We start from the raw sequence: 19,983 nt of genomic DNA, 5'->3' as shown, positions 1-19,983 counted from the left end.
ACTTTGGAAAGACAGAGGAGTGTGAAATCATCCGTATGTAATCTAGTTCTGACAATTCCTCAATCTCAACTACTGTACATCACTCCAGTTCATAAAATATGTTTCAGCAATATTTTTTACTCGGCTTTACTTCTGAAAGCGTAAAGAAACTACTAAACCATCTTAACCTCGTCCCAGACACAGAGTAACGCCTGCTACAAATTAACCCGAACCCTAACCCTAACCCTAACCTTAATGGCTACTTGCAAAAAGATATATAAAACATATTAAGCAGTTAATGTACTGTACGCTAACTTTAGGAGCTCTGTTTAACATGTTTCCGCTCAAGCAGGATGCTCAGTGTTTAAACGCCTTATATGACTGCAGATCCATACGTCTTTGCAGCTCTTCGTTTTTCTGCTTTGTCTCTCCATGCTACACGCGTGTAAAGTTCTCCCATTCCGACAGCATTACTCTAGGTCGCCTCACCTCTGCACATCTCCGTCCCTCTGTATGCCCTGCCACGTTGAAATGAGCCAAAAGCTGCTGTGCCAGTCCACCTTGGCGCGCACGGCCATGTGGGGCGAACAAGGTGATGGTAACAGGGTGGTGGGCGGGAGTCATGCAGCAGGAGAGACAGATGAAAGCGCAGCATGCACTGTGTCTTCCCAGGGTGCTCTCTCGTTAGTGCCATGTCTTAATCAACTTAATTAGAGCAATTAGAGTCGCCAAAAGGCATGTTTCACAGGAGCTTGTAGGAATCTATGTATTTAGGTGCACGTGCATTTTCCCTCAGGTACCTCATGGATGAGAAATCATCACTCCTCCCTCACAGGCGGTTCTCTAGAGTTTCCAAACCCTAGGAAATTAGCAGGCCGCAATTACCGTGGACGCAGTTTCAGCTCTCTGCTCGCTGATTAGCCAGAAAACGTACTTCTGAAACACATGCATTGTGTATGAAAGAAAGAGAAAACTCCAACCAAGCTCATTAGCAGTCTCTTCTCCGCATCCTAAAGCCTCCATTGTGTCCATCCCATGATGCACTGCAAGCTGGCGATGCCCCGTGGCGGTCTCTCCCTGCGGCCAGCGTGTGCCAGCTTTACCCACCTGCTCCTGGGCGCCCCTTAACCCTACCTTGGCATTTCAGGATGAAGACCCTGAGGCGAGCGGGCAGAGCTCCACCCGTCCACATTACGGAGCCAGATCTAACCAGTCTCGCTGTCCAAGCTGGAGCAGCTTCAGGACCAAGCCCACAGTTCAAAGAGTTCAGCCTGGTGCCATGTAGTTAAACAGATTCAATATGCAAAAGGTCCAAGTGGAGCGTTCTCAGGGGGAGAATGATGTGTTTAGGGATTTTTTTAAGGAAGCGCACAAAATGAAGAACTGAATGAAATGTCAGGGCTGGGGCTTTGACAGACTTGATTGTGGTCATCCTAAAATAAATGACAAAACCGCAGAATGTTCCCTACTGATTTTGTTTCCACATTGTTTGAGATTTTTTTCCCCCCCTTATGCCATCTCAGACAGACGCTACATCTCCTCCTCGAGTCTGGTCCATGGTGCAGACGTTTTTTGTTTTGTGGCTTCATGGTCCAAACCGGCCCACTGGGCCACTCGCGCTTAACGCGGTTTTAATGGCGCTTCTCTCTGCTTTGCGCTCCCAGCACAATTAGCCTGTTATTTGCCGCCTGCTTAGCCACCAGCGCACATCAGCGCAGCACCGGTGTCATCTGCACCCGTTTTAAGCATTAACGAGCTTTTCTTGTTGGCACCAGAACGCGCCTTGGTCTGAGTGCACGGATCCCACCTAAGCTCACTCACATCATGGGAATCGTTTAATGAGGAATCCAGCAACGGGTGAGGAAGGAAAGTACTTCTTAAAAAACTGTTATAAAAATATAGTGTGAAGTTGAATTCTTTCACACTTATTGTGTGTTATAAAATGGTTTATAATCCAGTGGCATGTGTCGATATGGTATCTTTAACTCAAGAACAACACCGACTATTAACACAAAACATGGCTGTAATATGGACTATGAAATAATTCTTAGTAAGGCAGTGCAAAAAAAAATGTAGAGTGCTTAGAAACAGATTATGCTCCAAAAACAATATGTAATGCAATACAGTATACTGTACATGGACATGGGAAAAGTACCACACTTACTGTACAGTACCAGTCAAAAGTTTGGACACACCTTCTAATTCAAATTTTTTTTTTGTTTAATAAATTATTTTTTTATACTGGAGATTTCAAAACTATGCAATAGCACATATAGAATTAATTAATTAATTAACAACAACAATAACAGTCAGTTGTTATTTTAAAACATCAAAGACAATTGTTTAAGAACCCGTTCTTACGAGGTTCTTATAGTATTGTTGCAACACCCATCAAGCACCATGATGAAACTTTCTCTCATGAAGACCTTCCCAGGAAACCAAGACCAAAACCTGTTCATTTAGAGTTACCAGCCTCAGAAATTTCCAATTAACAAACAGCATTTTAGAATAGAGCCTTCATCAAGGATTTACAGAGCATATGTAGCAGATACATCTCAATCTCAACTGTTCAGAGGAGATTGTTAAATATTTGGGAGCCTTCAGAATTGTTTTACAGTGTAGAAAGAAATAAAAATCAGGAAAGAGTATGAAATTAGAACATGAGTCCAAACTCTAGATTGAGAGGGTATATTAAAGCTATACACTAGAAACATAATTATGATTACACACACTATTTAACTAATTCATAAGTGATTTTAAATCTGTGACTTAGGCACAAATAGCAAAAAATGTCCCAGACACAAAATATATAAAAAAAAATTAGAACAATAAAATTATTGAAAAAAGATTTTTATTAAATATAATTTTCAGAAATGTTATCCTTGACATTACACTAAAACATATAGATTTTATTGTATAGATCTGTATTAAATATAGATGACTATATATAATGGATATAAATAGTTTTATTTATTTATTTTATTATTTATTATTTTTTTCTTGTAGCATTTTTTTCTTGTTCACAAATATAAGTTGCTCTCAGTGACAGTCAGTGGTTGTAAGGCAACTTCTTGTTCAAACATATAATATAATATAATATAATATAATATAATATAATATAATATAATATAATATAATATAATGAGCAGTTAACCTGGTTTAGGGTGAGTTCATGTGTCTGTTAGTACCGCACGCCGCCATTTTGTTCGCCTTCACCATGCAAATGGCCGCTCGAGCAGTTGATCTTGAACAGTTGCCAAGGCAATGTACAGCGGTCCCTTGTTTTTTTCCTCCCTTGAGGGCATTTCGTATAGGATGAGTACGAAAAAAAAACTTATTTTTTTCCCTCCCTGCTCCAGGTGCCAGAAAAAAGCTATGAATAATGGTCTTCTTCTTTCTTCTTCAGAAGGCTGGAGGGCAGCTGGGCCTATAGGAGGCCAAGCATTCCCACAGGCCTGAAAAGAGCATTTATGTAGAACAGATAGGCCACGACGAGGGAGGGGAACAAACAAGCATGTTTACTCCCCCTTACACTTTACACACTTAAAGGCCACATTTAGGAGGGGTGTGTATGTGTAGAGGGGCTTGTTTTTATGTCTTGGTGGGGATTTCTACATGAATATGTAAGAGTTTTGATCTCATAGGAGACTTTTTTCCCTCTAAGTTTTAAACTAAAAAAAAAAAAAAAAAGAGGCATAAAATTTCCCCTTTGTTTCTGATGTTGGAGTCATTGTAAGATTTAGGTTTAAAAAAGAACTACTTCATTAAATATATTGGTATTTAGTACTCACAAAGATGGTAAGAAATTGTGTGTGTGTGTGTGTTAAGTATTAGTATTTATTTATTAGTAAGTATTTATTAAATCAAGGTTGCATTTAAGTTATTTAATAAAGTACTGGATACTAATAGACACCGCTTACTGATTAAAAGTCAAATTTTAATTGTTATAATTATAATTATTATTATTGTTATTATTATTATTATTATTATTATTGTTGTTGTTGTTGTTGTTTTCTTCATCCTAAACAGCTAATGTGTCAGGCCTTCTTTAGCCTCTATTCCTCTATTATTGCACGATATGTGATGTATATGATTATTTTGTACTGCACAAATATATGCACCAAGGTCTTAGAGAGTAGTGTTCAGATTTACCCCAGCTATACTTGTCTATTAAATATTAAACCTCTCAGCTACTCAATTAAACCTAATAATTGCTGTGATGAGAAATTTAAGCTCACTGTATAGAGGTCTTGTTGTTAATTCCTTAAATGTATGTATTATAGTGTGTGTGTGTGTGTGTGTGTGTACTGCATAAGTAATATTTTTTACAACCAGGAAGACTCTCATTTAAAATATGTCTAAATAAAAACACATGTGTTTGACCATGTTTAAGAACAATTTCTTGGCTTTATAACGTAAAAACAGTTATTGTGTCAGGTACAGAGAATCGTCGTGCAACAGCGACATCAGTCGGTAAGAGCATGCAATGACACGTTAGAGTAAAATATTCCGCTGAAATAATCAGACGGTTGTTTGGATAAAAGTACAGTTTGAAAAGTCAAACTAACAAAACCGATTAAAGAACCTAATGTGGTTCTCTCGTCAATACAAAGCAGGACTTCTGCGAATAAGCGCTCTTGTCATTTCCACACACACACATATACACACACACACACACACACACTTGGGCAGTGCAGGTTATAAATGCATGGCCATGTTATCAGGTTTCTCTTCCTCTCTTCCGGTTTCGCACTTGCACTCCTCCACCAGCATCACGCGCTTTTCTCGGACGCGCGAGCCGCAGCGCATGGGCAGGAGTACGGTGCGCGCTGCAGACGGGCCGCAGCGCGAGCACGACGGGCCCCCGGCCTGCATACTGGGTCCTGCGTTAGGGGGCACGAACATGGAGCTGCACTGTCCAAAACATAGCTTATTGTGGACGGTGATCGGCTCACAGCCCTCCTCGGTTATCCTCTGTGGGGGACACAAAGATGTGCATGATAATAATAATTATTATTGTTTTAAAATATTTTTTGGTTACTTCTTAAAGAAAGAAATACATTTCACATGTAATTGTAATTGAAGTTATGGACATAAAAGCCTTGAAATTCAACTTAAATGAACTTAAATCAATGGTGTTTTTTTTTTTCAATGATTAATTTATTTTGAAAAAACATTACCGTTGACATTAAAAACATGCACTAAACATGTACAATTTTGTGCATGTCGAAAGGAAGATCACGTGACCTGTCTTTAGGGGATTGCATGAAAACCCACCAAGCACGGGGAGAGCATGCAAACTCCATGCGCGCTGCGGAGGAGGTGGGAATCGAACCCTCGATCCCGCAGGTGCGAGACCAAAGTGCCACTTTGTCACCTAGCTCTGGTTTTGATTAAAGAACTCACACCTACAGACAGACCTGCCACAAGCTACTTTGTGGTGTAAACCACATAAAACACGATGTTTGCACCACAAAGCAGCTTGCACTTACACAAAACAAATCGGTTTCTCCGGGTTTTTTAAGAACCATTCTTAAAAATTAAACCTCTCTACAATTAAAATAAAGAGAAAAAAGTATGAGATGAGAAGTTAAATATGATGATGATGATGAGGAGGAGGAGGAGAAGGTGTACCTGGCTGAAAGGCACCGCTGTACACCTCTGCGTCCCCGCGTCTCTGGGGTTAAACGGCACTGACAGGACCTCTTTGCTCGGCTCGCTTTTCTGCATCACCCTCTGCCACATGTCCAGGCCTTGTCTCTTCCTGCCCTCTGCGCTCAGGTGCGAGAGTGACGCTGTAGGTGCCCGGGCATGCGCAGACGGCCCGGCGCGACCCAGCGCCAAGAAGGCCGGATACGGGCTCCGCTTTAGTGCGGAATGGCGCAGAAAGTGCGGACTCACCTTAACCACCCGCACTGATCCCCTGACCGGTTCGTCTGCTCCGTTACCGGAGAACTCAGCATCTGGATGCGACGCGCGCTTGGGAAGGTCGTGGCTGAGGCGCCGCGGGAGCGCGCACATAGAAGCGACCAGTGCCACGAAAATGGCCAAACCAAGAGCGCGCATCTTGCTCAGGAGAAGAAGAAGAAAAAAAGAAAACACTAACAATTTTTAAGAAATCAAAAGATTTCTGTAGACTTGCGGTCCAAGGTTGTGTCTGGTCACCTTGTTGTCTGTGAGGAGAGAAAGCGCGCATCTCGGGTTTATAAAGCGGCTCAGGTAGCTCAATGTCCTTTTAAGTGCCCTAATTGGTGCAGTAATCCGCATCACATCAGGAGTGTAAGGCGAGGGGAAGTTAGCACACTCACAGCAGGTGTGTTTGAGAGGAGGTGAGAACGCGCTCAGGAGCTCAGGGGGGCCGTGAGAACTGGAACATCATCTCACCTCATCACTCTGTCCTCATCTCAAGCTCTTCACCTCTGTTAAGAAAGAGCACTGAATTAAACCCAAATCGTATAATATAAAATTGTTGTTGTTGTTATTGTTGTTGCTATTATTATTATTATTATTATTATTATTATTATTATTATTAATAATAAACTTTGGTTCTTCTAGACAGATTTTTTTTGGGGGGGGAATGATTTGGTAATTAAAAGTATGATTGTATGGGTTTTTTTTTTTTCATTTTGTTTATACAAACTAATTTGATATACATTTTAAATCCAACTATTTTTACATTCACTTTATATTAAATTTATAAGTATTTATTATTATTATTAATAATAATAATAATAATAATTTCTGAGGCAAATCTCAAGGTGCTACAAAGTAAAACACATGAGTACGAACTGTAAAACGTAAGAAAATAATTGTGCTATTAAATTTCCTAAAACAGTAATATTTTTTTAATTCTTTAAAAAATAAGCAAGAAATGAATACAATTAGTTTAAATAGCTATTTGTTTTATTTTCTTATGATTAATTAAATCCTACAAGGGTGTCCTAATTTTAAAAAATCATAAAAAGCTGTTTATTTTTATTTAAATTCTTATTACAGGGCTTTATTGTGTTTCTTATTTTTTTGGATAGATAGATAGATAGATAGATAGATAGATAGATAGATAGATAGATAGATAGATGAGAAAGCTGTGAGCTTCCTGTAACAAAGCTGTAAATCTGTAATATGTTTACAGCAGCGCTGATGGGTCTGTAAACACACACACACACACACTGTTCCTACACACACTGTTCCCACACACTGCCTGCAGGTAACTCTCACACGCTCACACTCTCTCCATCCCGCACTCAATCCCGCACACCTGCACTGCGGTTATCAACACATCAAAGCTGCCAAGGTTCCTAAATGACGTCACCGCCGCGCGTGTCTCACTGATCTCCTCTTCCTTTCCCAGGAGAGCACATCCTGGTCTATAAAGGTAAAAGAGCTGAGCCTCTCTTTGCCGACACTAACAGCACTACTGAAAGCACAACAGCTGCATGGGATTTATTCATGCTGCCTGAATTATAAACTGCTGCAGTGTGACAATAAACACTGAGCTAAAGAGAGCATAGAGCCAATCAGTAGATTTAAAAAACTCTTTATTAAAACCTGACTTGTAAAATGAAACAAAGGAAAGCAGCTTCTAAATAATACAGTAACACGTTTTAGCAAAAATTATGCAGATCTACAGGCAGACACATTTATTTGTCTTTCTAAAAATGGAATATTGTAAAAAAAAAATGTAAAAACTTTTTTATATTTTATTATAACCACAAGAGGGCAGATCTAGACAAAGTTTATGCTTTGAGATGATATTAGTTTTACCCGATCAGAATAGAAATGGAAACAATATGAAACTAATAAGTCGAATATAAATCAGATTAGCATTCTAGAATTTTTATGTAATTGATTTTAAGGCTGACAAATAGGCCAAAATTGTGTATTTCTTTCTTTCTTTCTTTCATTTATTTATTTTTTTATTTATTTCAGTATCGTTACCACAAAATAAATCTATGCCATTATTAAAGATAAGCAACACTGGATTTTTTTCTTTTGTTTGCTTGTTTACTCATCTCATTATCAATACCATGTACTGTATGCTGTATAGGCTCACGGTAGGCCTTGGGCCCCATTCCAGGGGAGTTGGGGCACAAGGCTGGGTACACTTGATGGTGTGCCAGTCCTTCATGAGGTGTTCTTCACAGGGTAGAAGCATGCACACGCACACACACACACAATGAAGAATTTGGAAACGGCAATCTGCGTATATTTGGACGGTGGGAGGAAACCGGAGTATCAGGTGGAAACCCACCAAGCATGAGTAGAACAAGAAAACTCACACACACTCTTTCTTGTGGCAGAAATCTTGCGTGAATTGTATTGAAATGTATTATGTCTTGGTAACAGGAAAAGCACATTATCAGACAAATCAAGTTAAAATCAACTAAAAGTCAATAAAACATCTTGTCACTACCCACCTTCCCAAATAATTCAAAACATGCAGCAAAATGGCAATGTTATAGTAACAATATCAAGTAACTAGCAATACTAATTCAAATAAAGTTACTGACAGAGCTGGGAAGATCATATATGCATCATCCCCAAGAATGACTGGAAGACATCTAGTGGCTGTTGGCTCATTGCTCTACAAGGGGGTATAGCACACACTTATATACACATTTTCAAACAAATAAACCTATTTTCTTTCTTTACGTTGGTGGTATATCTCCATGCAGAGCCTTGGCTTTAATTGTCAATTTGAGATTTTTGCCACTTACACATTTTTATGGAGAGAATGTGTTTTGGTAAAATGGATGAACCAACCATCAACATTATTACAACAAAAAAACAGAAATATCAACCCACCTTTGTCTGTTGTAGTAACTGCTGGCCAATCCGACCCGTCTTCCTTTTGAAGATTCTCATCTAGTTTGGACAAAACCCAACAAGCACAACAAAGAATTCTTCTTTAAGATTTTTTTTTCCATCAACTTTCATCTTTTGAACTTCAAGTAAACCTTAAACATACAAAACATGCCACATTTTTGCAGGAAAAGTTACTTATAACACAAATAAACCACTATTTTCAGAGGAAAGATCCACTAACCTTGCTTTCTGTTTAAAAGGGCTGGTCAGCATTGGACAATTTGGCTAATGTCAGGCTTATTTTCAAAGTTAAACCAGTTTATTCACTAAATTACATTAGCTTCAGGGTCCAGAAAAGTTAAATAAAATTTAAATGCACAACTCCTGTTTCCAAGCCTTATGTGAAACAACATAAGTTGAGAGCTACTGTAAAAATACCATGCTATTCAAATGCTCAGTATGTATTAGAGTCAACATCAAACTTACACATATGTATTTTTACACATATTTCTAACTAGAAAAGTTTCAACTGTTTCTAATTTGGAGTACTTGAACATATAAAACAACATACCAAGTTCACCAAAAAAAATTGCCTCTTCTTTAGTGCTTTAATTCTTTATTCTGTTGTATAAAATAGTCCAAACTTGTGAAAAGGAGTTGGACTATTTTATGCAAATTTAGGCAAATATGATTTTTTTCAACTGCATGCTACTGCAGAAAAGTTCCAGGCAAAAAACATATTTGTTCAAGAAAAAAGTAAAATGCAGAAAAAGACCAATTTTACTCTTTGAAATTAAGAAAAAGGTGCAATTTTTGAATATCCTTCAACAAACAAGCCTAGGCTATTTTTTTATTTTGTGCCAATTAGCAGCAACAGGGGTGTGACCTTGGGTGACGTGTGTTAAACCTACAAAATTGAGTACCCTAGTGATCTATTCTTCCTAAAACAGTCAAAGTAATGCAAAAAAAAAATTTTTTTTGTAAAGGTTATATTTACTTAAACTGTTTGCATAGAAATAAATTTTGGGGTAATAGTATGGGATATTATAAAAGATAAGCAGGTAACATTTGGCAACATCTAAAAATTAGTTTATGTTTATTATAATGAGGATTAGGAAATAAATGTGATTAATTGTTTCATAAATTTGACAGTCTGATACATTTTCACTTATTTTTTGTTGTTGCTTTATTTATTTGTTGTTGCTTTATTGATATTTATGTAATATCATTAACATGAAACACAAAAAAACAAGAGATTGTTGAAACATCTGGCTGCACCATCATGTTTCTTTTTTTTTTTACTGACCTAGTTATAAAATAAAAAGAAGGAAAATAATTTTCCAGTTTTCCAAAATGTCTAGAAATTTGATAAATATTCTTATTTTTAATATCCTAGATAGATAGATGACATTTAATTCTTTAAGCCTTCCAAGATTGTTGCAGTTCCCAGAAGTCACCAGAAGAAGGAGCAAAGCAACACGTCCTCCTCATTATTTCAGCCTGGCTCTCAAGTCCCACTCAAAGCCCTGGCTCTTGTCCTCTGACTTCTCCATGTGCAGTCTTTCAGCTGTGACTTGTTGTACAGCCAAACACTGAGCACAACACATCTGGCTAAATGTCAGTATAAGTGCTAGAGCTGAGCCATACAGATTCGGTTTATATGGTGTAATCACACACACACACACACACACACACACACACACACACACACACACACACACACACACACACACACACACACATTCCCAAAAAGTAAAATGGTTTCTCTAGACCCTCCAGGGTGAAAGTTGATGAGAGAGAGGACTGAACATCATATAAGTAATAAAACACTTTATGACACATGAGGTCGACATGGTGACGTGATGAGGCCTACAATGAAGACGAGTTACATAATATGGAAGTTTGATTATTTTCCTTATGTACTATATATATAATATATAACACCTTCATTTCTCTTATCACACAGTGCTGACAATTTTTTATTCATTGGAAAATCCTACCTTTCATACATTTATATATACAGTTAATGTTGTAGAACAGCCACAAGACAAGTTATTTCCCTATTATCTCTTACTTTAAAGCAACTCTAAATGACTGTTCTTTGATAAGCGTGTCTTTTCTCCCGCTTTAAAAGTTTATAAGATAACAAAAGCAGCTTGCCATGTTATCAGTAAACCAGAAGTGCTGAAGGCTTTCCCCTAAAAAAAAGTAGGACTTTAATTTAATTACAAACCTCCAGTTTTAAAACTCCCTTACATCCACGATTAGCCATTGATTCCCCGATAAATAACAACACATGAGCTGTTAACGCAGAACGAGCACATTAATATAAACCTGGGATTTCCAGCTGCGCTATTGTTGGCTCTCCTGCTACAAAAAAATAAATAAATAAATAAATCAACACCCTATGACAAACCAAGTTCGGGAATTCAACTCCACTGTGGTACAGTATCAACAGTTTTATAATTTTGGCTATGCAAAATGAAGTCGTAGTACGAGTATGAGTAAAGACTGCAGAGTAGTACAGATGTGTCTAGATTCAGTCATGAGAACCAGCAACAATAACAATACCTAGAAAGCTCCACTTATAGCTGGGTGTAAGCATCACTGAGGTCGATCTACATCAACGGTCAGAGCAGTAAGTCAGTGAAATGTGCCGTCAGATACTGGAAAGGGCCACCTACACCGAGTCTCGTTCTCACGCTGTTGGACAGACGAAAAAGATCTGCCGAAAGATAAGGATTTGTAATCGAGTGAAGTAATAGTGCAGTTTATAGGGCCTCTGCTGAAAGGATTACACACCCGCACATGCACCCAAGCAGGCGCACAGTCTCTGTTTCATGCGTGCATAAAGTGGATGAAAAGCTTGCCTAGTACAGTTTGCAGTTTCCAGAGAAAGAGGGTGTTTGGGACAAAAACCTCCACATCAGCTGTGCAATCAAACTGCTTTTGAATGTGTAGGAGGTGAAACCATAGATGTACAAACAAGAGACCCAGATAATCATCTAACGTTGTGCTCTTTTAAGTCTTTTTTTAAAATTCCTATTAAATTAATAAATTCAAGTACCAATCATTTATCTCACATAAATATGTGCACCCTTTCCCATCTCAAGCAAGAATATATTCTCTTTTTTTTTTTTTTAAACAAGCTAGCTGCATTTTAATTTAGCTGTGTTAGCTAGTCAATTTACTTCAAAAAGTCCGTTTCACCTAGGGAATTTTTTTTTTTTTTTTTTTTTTTTTACATGTATACCTTACTCAAACTATAAGACTTTGCTGGATTCAGTGCAGCTGTGGAAAAGTACTTGCGTGGCTAAAAACAGCAACGTCTTCTCTGGAAACATTAGCACTCTGGCGTTTACTGCTTAGCATTACTCAAGGACTCAATAGCTAAGTCAGCTAGCTTGCTAATTTGCCCCTTTTCTCTGAAAACACTGTCTGGCTATGCTAGCTTACTGCCTTTAACAAGCTAGTCAAGGCTAATGAGTCAGTTTACTTGGTTGAGGCGGATGACTCAGTTTTATTAAAAAAGAGTCATCTTTAATCAGAGAAAATAGCTTTCAGTAAAATAGCAGGAAATAGCTACAGTAAATAACATATTATAAACTAATATAGTTTGTGGTGGCTTCACTAGCTAACCCTCTTCAGTCAACATTAAATTTGGCAGACATAGCCTACAATACTTTATCAAGTTTGTTCAAAAAATGAGTATGTTCTTACATTTATTTCCCCTCTGCAGAATTTTCTTTGGAAACCTTCATTTCCTAATTTGCTAACTTGCCAGTTTGATTTCGAGCTAGATTAGGCGACTTATTGACAATGTTCAGCCTCTTTAAGAATTTTTACTATGACAAATTTAAATGCATGTCATAATATACCATGGCGTTACTGTCGTACTTCAGACATTACCATAGGACTGGGCTAGCTACGAAGACACTTCAGTTGGTATCGTGGTAATATTACGTTGTGTACCCTAATACTTAGGTGAATACCATGGTAGTCAATGTTGTACACAATAAGTACCATGGTATACACCAAAGAATTGAGTTACCATTGTAGTATTTTGTTGTGTGGCCCACTACGTTGGTGACTACCATGGTACTTATTGGGTACCACAACGACTATCAGCAGGTTCAGCAGGAAACTAATACGTTCGTACATACTCTACATATATTATTTAATGCTACATTTGGATAATATATTTCCGATATATATATATATATATATATATATATATATATATATATATATATATATATATATATATATGCACCTACTGGATGTTTGTCAGTATCCTGGTACATGTTCCATAGTAGAACCATGTACAGTAGTGTAGCACTATGTAACCAATTGTCAGTAATACAATGGTGCAGGAACCTTTGGCCAGATTGAACTTGTGTGTACTGGACAGGGTAACAGTATACTATGGATTTGGCCTAGCAAGTTGTTTTGCTATCAGTTTAGCTAGACAATTTTTTTTTTTTTTTGTAAATTCTTCTTTGGCTAGCATTGTTGACATAAAATTATTTAAAGAACTACTACATAGCTAAGATAGCTAGCTTTTTTAGAAACATTAGACTCACTAGCTAGTTATGCAGAGGATGGTGCCGGTGAGTTCGGCTGCCATCATGTTAACTTTCCTTTTAAGCATTTCACTGCATGTCAATCTGTGGATGTGACAAATAAAATAGAAATTTGAATTTATGCTAAAATGTTTTTTTTTTTTCCGCCCAAATTTTTTAAATATACAAATGTGAATTACAATGTCACAGCATATTATACGACCCTGAGTGATCTTTCAGTATCCATGCACATTGGAAAAGTAAATGTTTGGAAAGAAGGAAAGGAACGGGGCATTACTTTAGTCAGTCTTTTTGCATCAGAGCATCCAAAGTAAGTTTTAAAATAAATTTGAAGTCTCCACCATCGCACACAAAGCCTGATTCATGAACCATTTCCTCTCATTACTGGTAAAAGGCCAAATATCAAGGCTATATATTCAGTCTGCGTTTGATGTTTCTCACAGCAGTGGCTTACATGGTTTTAGCGAAACAGAGAGTGCCTGAGACACAGATGGAGAGAAAGTGTCTCATGGTGTGATAACGTTTAAGAAGGAATGCATTTCTTGAGAACTGTTTTCTTCCTATCAGCGAGCATGCGCTTATTTTTTATTGGACGCTCAAACGCTGTTGAACCAAACTCCAGTTTCCACAGAAGGTCAAAGTAGGCATGTGTATTGAAGACCACAAACCACAGAGCCTTGCATGCTCTTTGTGTATATGGGTATGTGTCTTTCTGGGTGTGTGTGTGTGTGTGAGAGAGAGAGAGAGAGAGAGAAAATTTTTATAAAAGGTGGGGAAACAAGTCACCACACTAATTTCTTGGAACTTTACTCATTTGGTTCACTGGGCAACTTATGATTTTTTTTTCAAGGTATGATTTTCATCTATCTAATATGCATTGGTTGTTATTGATAAACAAGCACACACACATACACAAATATGTTTGTGTAGATGAAACCCCTGAAAAGGTTAATTCTGGTTATGAGAGAAAGTTGTCAGAATACATAGTGCATCACTGTTTTGGTGACACAAGTGGAGACCTACTCCATATTAGGCAGGCGATCATAGTATCATAAAGCTTGAAAACACCTTCTAATGCGTTTGTCTGACAAAAGGTGTCCAAAATATGCAATAATCCCCTTTTACCAGTTGATATTGAGGTGTATCTGCTACTTATGCTCTGTAAAGGTTGCACGTTTTGTAAAAATGAAAAAGAAAATGAAATGGGACTACAAAGTCTAATCTGTCATTCCCGAGGTCATAGGTCATCATCAAAAAGAAATAAAAAAAAAACAGAACCTGCACACACCCACACACACCGTTCTGTACACACAGAAACACACAAAAAGCATCTACATCTGCAGAGATATCTTGTAGGTGCAATAAAAATGCAACATCAATACGCAACAGTCAGTAAATTTGCCTTGAACGTATTGCTATGGTATAACCAGAAATGAATGGACAACTACAAAATGTTGAGTCAAACCAATCAGCCTGAGATGAGTGTTAGATGTTTAGATCTGACTCTCATCTTCACAACACTCACTGAAATGGGGAACCATCAGAGCAAAAGCCAGAAACCCAAGAATTCACTTTTGCCTCTCATAAACAGAATATTGTCACTTTTAGGAGAAAGCTTAGGACCGGCTTTGAGAAATGATGCCGCTGCGATGCCGCGCCGAGAGTCCTAGGGGGTGCCGTCGAGCTGACGCAGGCGGGACATTCTGGTGCACTGGGTGTGAATGTGAAGTGGAGACTTTTTTTTTTTTTTTTTCATTCCCTCAGTCCAATCAACACGTCAGGTGTAAAACGTGATTAAAGTCGTATCAGTTAATCAGGAAGGATGCGTGCCTTGATCTTCTGTTCTATAATGAGCATGAGATCCTGGAGGTTATTTCTGGCTGCCAGTCATAGACAAATGCAAATACTCAGGGATGCTTAGCCTGACTGAGACACTTAGTCTGATACTCTCTCACTACGCTATTATCATATTCGTGCCATTATAATTGAAACGGAGTGTGAATGTATTAAGTAGGTGTATCAAGCCTTCTCCAGGAAGAGTTCACTCAGCTATGAACTGTAGCCTATATATGGCGTTATAATAAATATAATTGTAATATAACTATCTTTAGATCATAATAGATCGAACACAAGGATGCATACTGTATGTGTGCCCACACCCAGCATTATAATCGTTATCATCTGGAAACAGCTCCAACTATATATATGGTTGCTGGTTGTTAATTGGTCATTTTTCAGGCTGATAACTCTAAATGAACTTCTCGTCTGTGGCAGAGGTAGGTTTTGGTCTCGCCCTCCTGGGATGGTCTTTATGAGAGCCAGGTTCATTATGGTGCTTGATGGATTTTGCAAATGCACTTGACAATACTGTTCTTGCAAGAACTATTACAGAAAGGCTGACCTCTGTGTCTTAAAATAACAACTAACTGTTGTTTTTGTTGTTGTTACGTAATTACCTAATCCCATATGTGTTATTTTATAGTTTTGAAATCCCCAGTATTGTTGTAGAATGTAGAAAATAAATCACTAAACAAAAACAGAAAAAGAAATTTGCAAGTGACCCCAAACTTTTGAACAGTAGTGTGTGTGTGTGTGTGTATATATATATATATATATATATATATATATATATATATATATATATATATATATATATATATATATATATATAATTTATTTATTTATTTAATTTTTTTTTTTTTACTGTAATAGTTGCTGATCTAGAGCCAGTTCAAATGCACAAACTCAGCTTCATAGTATAAAACTTAATATTCAACCTTTTACGTATCAGTAGAACTGATTCCAAGCTGATCTGGGAACTGTTCTTGCCACTTTTTTCCCCCATGTGATACATCTTATCCATGCATTCTCACAGATCCTAGATCAGATAAGCCTGACCTCTGATCTACAGAAAGAGCTCGCCTAACTAACTCCATGTCATGTCTATTATTATATATAAAACTGATCCCATCAGATTATGATGAAGATCCATCCATGATCTTGATACAGTTCTTAATCATTGTCTGTAGTGAGGGGATGCTGGCTGAGATCTAGATGATCTAGGAACAGTTCAGTGAAGCGCCGTCGGTTTCCTTGCGTTCCTCAGATACAGGAAACCTCAGAAATTCTCAGTGTGCACAGTTCCTCTTTGTTCTCTGTCTCTCTTCTTCTTTATGGCCACATGGGTGGCAGTGAAACAACAAACTCTCAAACCACAAGCAGGATTTCAAATCTTGGGTGTAGTTCTGATCGGCAGCGCAGGACAGAACAGCAACGTCAGGACATGGTCAGGAAGGTTTCGCAATCAGGGAGTAGGGAAGGACTCCATGTCCATGTGGTTGCGGATGTGTTATAGAGAGAGTGTTGTTCTCTCTCTCTCTCTCTCTCTCTCTCTCTCTCTTGTTTTCTGAGAGATGAGGTTAGGAGAGGCATTTTCAGTAAAGCTGGTAGAAATACACATTATAGTTTTACATTACAATCACCTTGTATCAGGTTGCAAGAGAAAAAAGAAAGAGACAGAGACTGTGTGTGTGTGTGTGTCTGAGATTGTGGTCCTGAAATGGGCTTTTGTCTGCTCTGACAGACGCATCAGTCCACCCAGAAACTAGTGCACATATTTTCTCTCTAATTAGGGGTTACTACTAAGTGTCTCTTTCTCTCTCCCACACATGCACACTAAGAAGATAATAACCTCACTGTTACATCTTAATTTTCTACCTCTGTGATCTTTTTTTTTCTGTCTGAGATTTCTTACATCATTAAAAAATGGATTTGGAATAGACTGCACTTTTAAGACTGGTTATTTTTTAATCTAGAGAGCAAGAAATGCTGACTAATAGGCCTATTAGTTTAAAAATACGTGAAAAAAAAAAAAGATTTCAGCAACAAAATGTGTACACTAATCTCAGACCTAACAGCCAGGAAAATGATTTTAATTTAAACCTCCAGTGCCCCCAAGGTGAAGAAGAAAGGCCCCACCTCCTGTAGACACTAATAAATATTATTAAATAATAAATCAAATTTATAAATATGATCAGTTCCCTTTCAGTTAAGAATATTCGATGCGGTGCCCTATAGGATGCTCTTCATGCAGACAAAAATAAAGTGCCTTAATAGGTTCCCTTTCAGTCATGCAGTGCTCTCAATGATGCACCCACATGTGAAAAAACACCAGGAAGTGCCCTCTAGGTTAACCGTACTTTTAAAGATCAAGATTAAATGCCCATCATGTGCTGTGAAAAAAACAAGAAACCACCTGCAAGGTTTACCTACATAAAAGAAACACAATAAAATACTCTCTTAAAGGCTCCTACATGGGGGAGATCATAAAGCTGTGCCCTTTATTTATAGGAAAACGCATATGAGAACATAGGGAGCCATGTAAGCCCTCATATGTGTGAGAAAACATAACGCAGTGCTCTCCAGGATGACCCTAGTGGGAATATATTATTAAATGCCCTCTAACTGTTCGTACATAAGGGAAAATTCCAGGAAGCAATCCACTGTGTGTTCCCATGTACTGTATAAGGGAAACATCAATAAATGCCCTCTAGGTGGACCATCATGTTAGAAACCTGGATTAAATGAGTAACCCTCTAGTTACTCATATATGTGAGAAAGAAATAATGCAGTGCCCTCTAGGATGATCCAACTTGTGAAATGATATGATCAAAATGCCCATCAGGTGTTCACACAATAAAGTGCCCTCTAGGTGTGATCCTACATGTGAGAAAACATTATAGAGTGACATACTGTATAGGTTCTCCTTAATTTGAGAAAACCATGATTAAATTGTCTCTAAGTACCCTGCTATGTGGTCAAACATGATTAAATGCCCTCTAGGATGATCAGCTGTATGTAAGATTTCACCAGGAATTTCCATCTTGGTGCTCCAACATTAGATGTAAGAAAGCATGATTTAATGTATTATAAGTGCTCTCACATGTAAGAAAACATTGCCCCCTCTATTTACACATACAGTATGTGTGAAAAAAAGTCATAAACTACCTTATAGGTGCACCTACATGTGAGAAAATGTGCCCCTTTTGGGTGCCTCAGTAGTAGAAAAATCACACGTTACAGTGGATAGACCACATTAACTCTTGTTATCTCTCTCTCTGCCCGATGTCGTCTGCCTACCACATGTTGTTCATGTTGTTGTTTTTTTACATGCTACCCTGGCTCGGGTTCAATCTAATTAATAATGCCTGTTTTAAACACCTGTCAGCGTGTGTTTGTTTGGTTTTACTGAAATGGCTCCGACACAGACCAGACCAGACCAGTCCAGACAGCGCATGAGACATCCAGCCATAACTACACCTGTCTGCTTCGGGTGACTTACAGCACAACACCCACATTGTCTGGCAGGGCGTGTTTATCTTATCGGCTGCTCCGCTGTCGGGCATTACACTAGATTAAAGTTATTTTCAATCGAGTTCTCATCTGTCTCCCTCTTTCTCTCTCTCTTTCTCTTTCTAAGCGGTGATTATGGAGCTGTTATCAGCATAGTGGCAATAAAGAGCGACTAGACTGTAACTCCAGGGCATCAGATAAGAGCCATTTAAGAGTCTAATTGTGGTAGATGATGCAAGTAACATTAAAGACAGACATGCAGAACATGTTACCTTTTTTTATATATATATATATTGTTTATTTGACACATACAAACACATAGGGATTGTGTGTGTGAGTGAGTGCGTGTGAAAGGAAACCATAGTTTGCAAACCACATTTTGTGTATTTGCTGATTCTATGCTAAAAAAACCTCAAGTGTGGTACTTTCAACCCCGTTACTCATTTAGGAGCAAAACATACTGATTTTGAGAAAAGAAATTAGATACGGATGAAAAATTAAATTTTAAATGGATTCAATTTTGGAAAACTAATAATAACGTTAAGTATGGAATTAATCGCAGCCTTTAGTCTGGTATATCTGGTGCAGTATGTCGTAGATCTACTACTACTTCTTCTTCTACGGTCAATATGTAGAAGTGAAACCGGCTAAAGTTTGGAGAAAATAATTTGTGGATTTACAGAAGCGCTTTGTTATGTAATGTTGTTATGATCTTCAGCCGTTTCTAATGTGGATAAATCAGTTTTTAAGTTGCGTAAATCTCTCCTTGATTTTTTTGGAAATCAATACTGAAACAAGTAACACTTCATGATAATTAACAACTCATCAAATAACTACAACCCAATGTCTTTCAATGTGACATGGCACAAACTAAGCGGAAAGATCATGTATATAATCACATTTAGTTAATATTTCCTTTTATTCCATTGCATATTTATTATAGAATAAATATAATGTCGTGAGTATATCATGAGATCACTGATTAAGATCTTGATCTACTGATCAGAAGGTCATACAGTAGGTTCAGTCCACAGCACTACAAGGCTCTGCTTAAACAAATAACATATTGGCATGACCTGCCAAATGCTGTAAATGTAAATATAAAATTTCCAGTTTGAAATTAAGAAGAAAAAGTCAAGAAATTGGTTTCATAATCATATATGAGATGCATTCAAGACAAACCAGAAGGTTACATTGTGCAGAATAACAGAACACAGTTATGAAAGTAACTGTATTTCTCTATATAATCTCCTTCTATGCACTT

The 19,983-nt window shown here is 37.7% G+C and overlaps 1 protein-coding gene across 1 annotated transcript; it reads right to left on the bottom strand.

The window, feature by feature from the left end:
- Window positions 1-4,677: 4,677 nt before the first annotated feature.
- On the bottom strand, window positions 4,678-6,151 carry dand5 (DAN domain family, member 5). Its single transcript, XM_053476454.1, has 2 exons — window positions 5,614-6,151; window positions 4,678-4,953 (listed from the first exon to the last, which is right to left on the bottom strand). The coding sequence occupies exons 1-2, from the start codon at window positions 6,043-6,045 to the stop codon at window positions 4,678-4,680; spliced, it is 708 nt and encodes a 235-aa protein (XP_053332429.1). The 5' UTR covers window positions 6,046-6,151.
- Between the last annotated feature and the right edge of the window lie 13,832 nt (window positions 6,152-19,983).

Source organism: Clarias gariepinus, chromosome 18 (assembly GCF_024256425.1).
Source record: "Clarias gariepinus isolate MV-2021 ecotype Netherlands chromosome 18, CGAR_prim_01v2, whole genome shotgun sequence".
Lineage (NCBI taxonomy): Eukaryota > Metazoa > Chordata > Actinopteri > Siluriformes > Clariidae > Clarias > Clarias gariepinus.
The sequence above is the reverse complement of the archived record's forward strand: the minus strand, read 5'-3'. Positions and strand labels throughout refer to the sequence as shown.

Bases quoted from the DNA above. Each gene is read 5' to 3' on its own strand.
- dand5 (XM_053476454.1), bottom strand. From the start codon at position 6,045: ATGCGCGCTCTTGGTTTGGCCATTTTCGTGGCACTGGTCGCTTCTATG. The intron at 4,954-5,613 runs GTACACCTTCTC...TGTCCCCCACAG, and splicing joins CAGCGGTGCCTTTCAGCCAG to AGGATAACCGAGGAGGGCTG.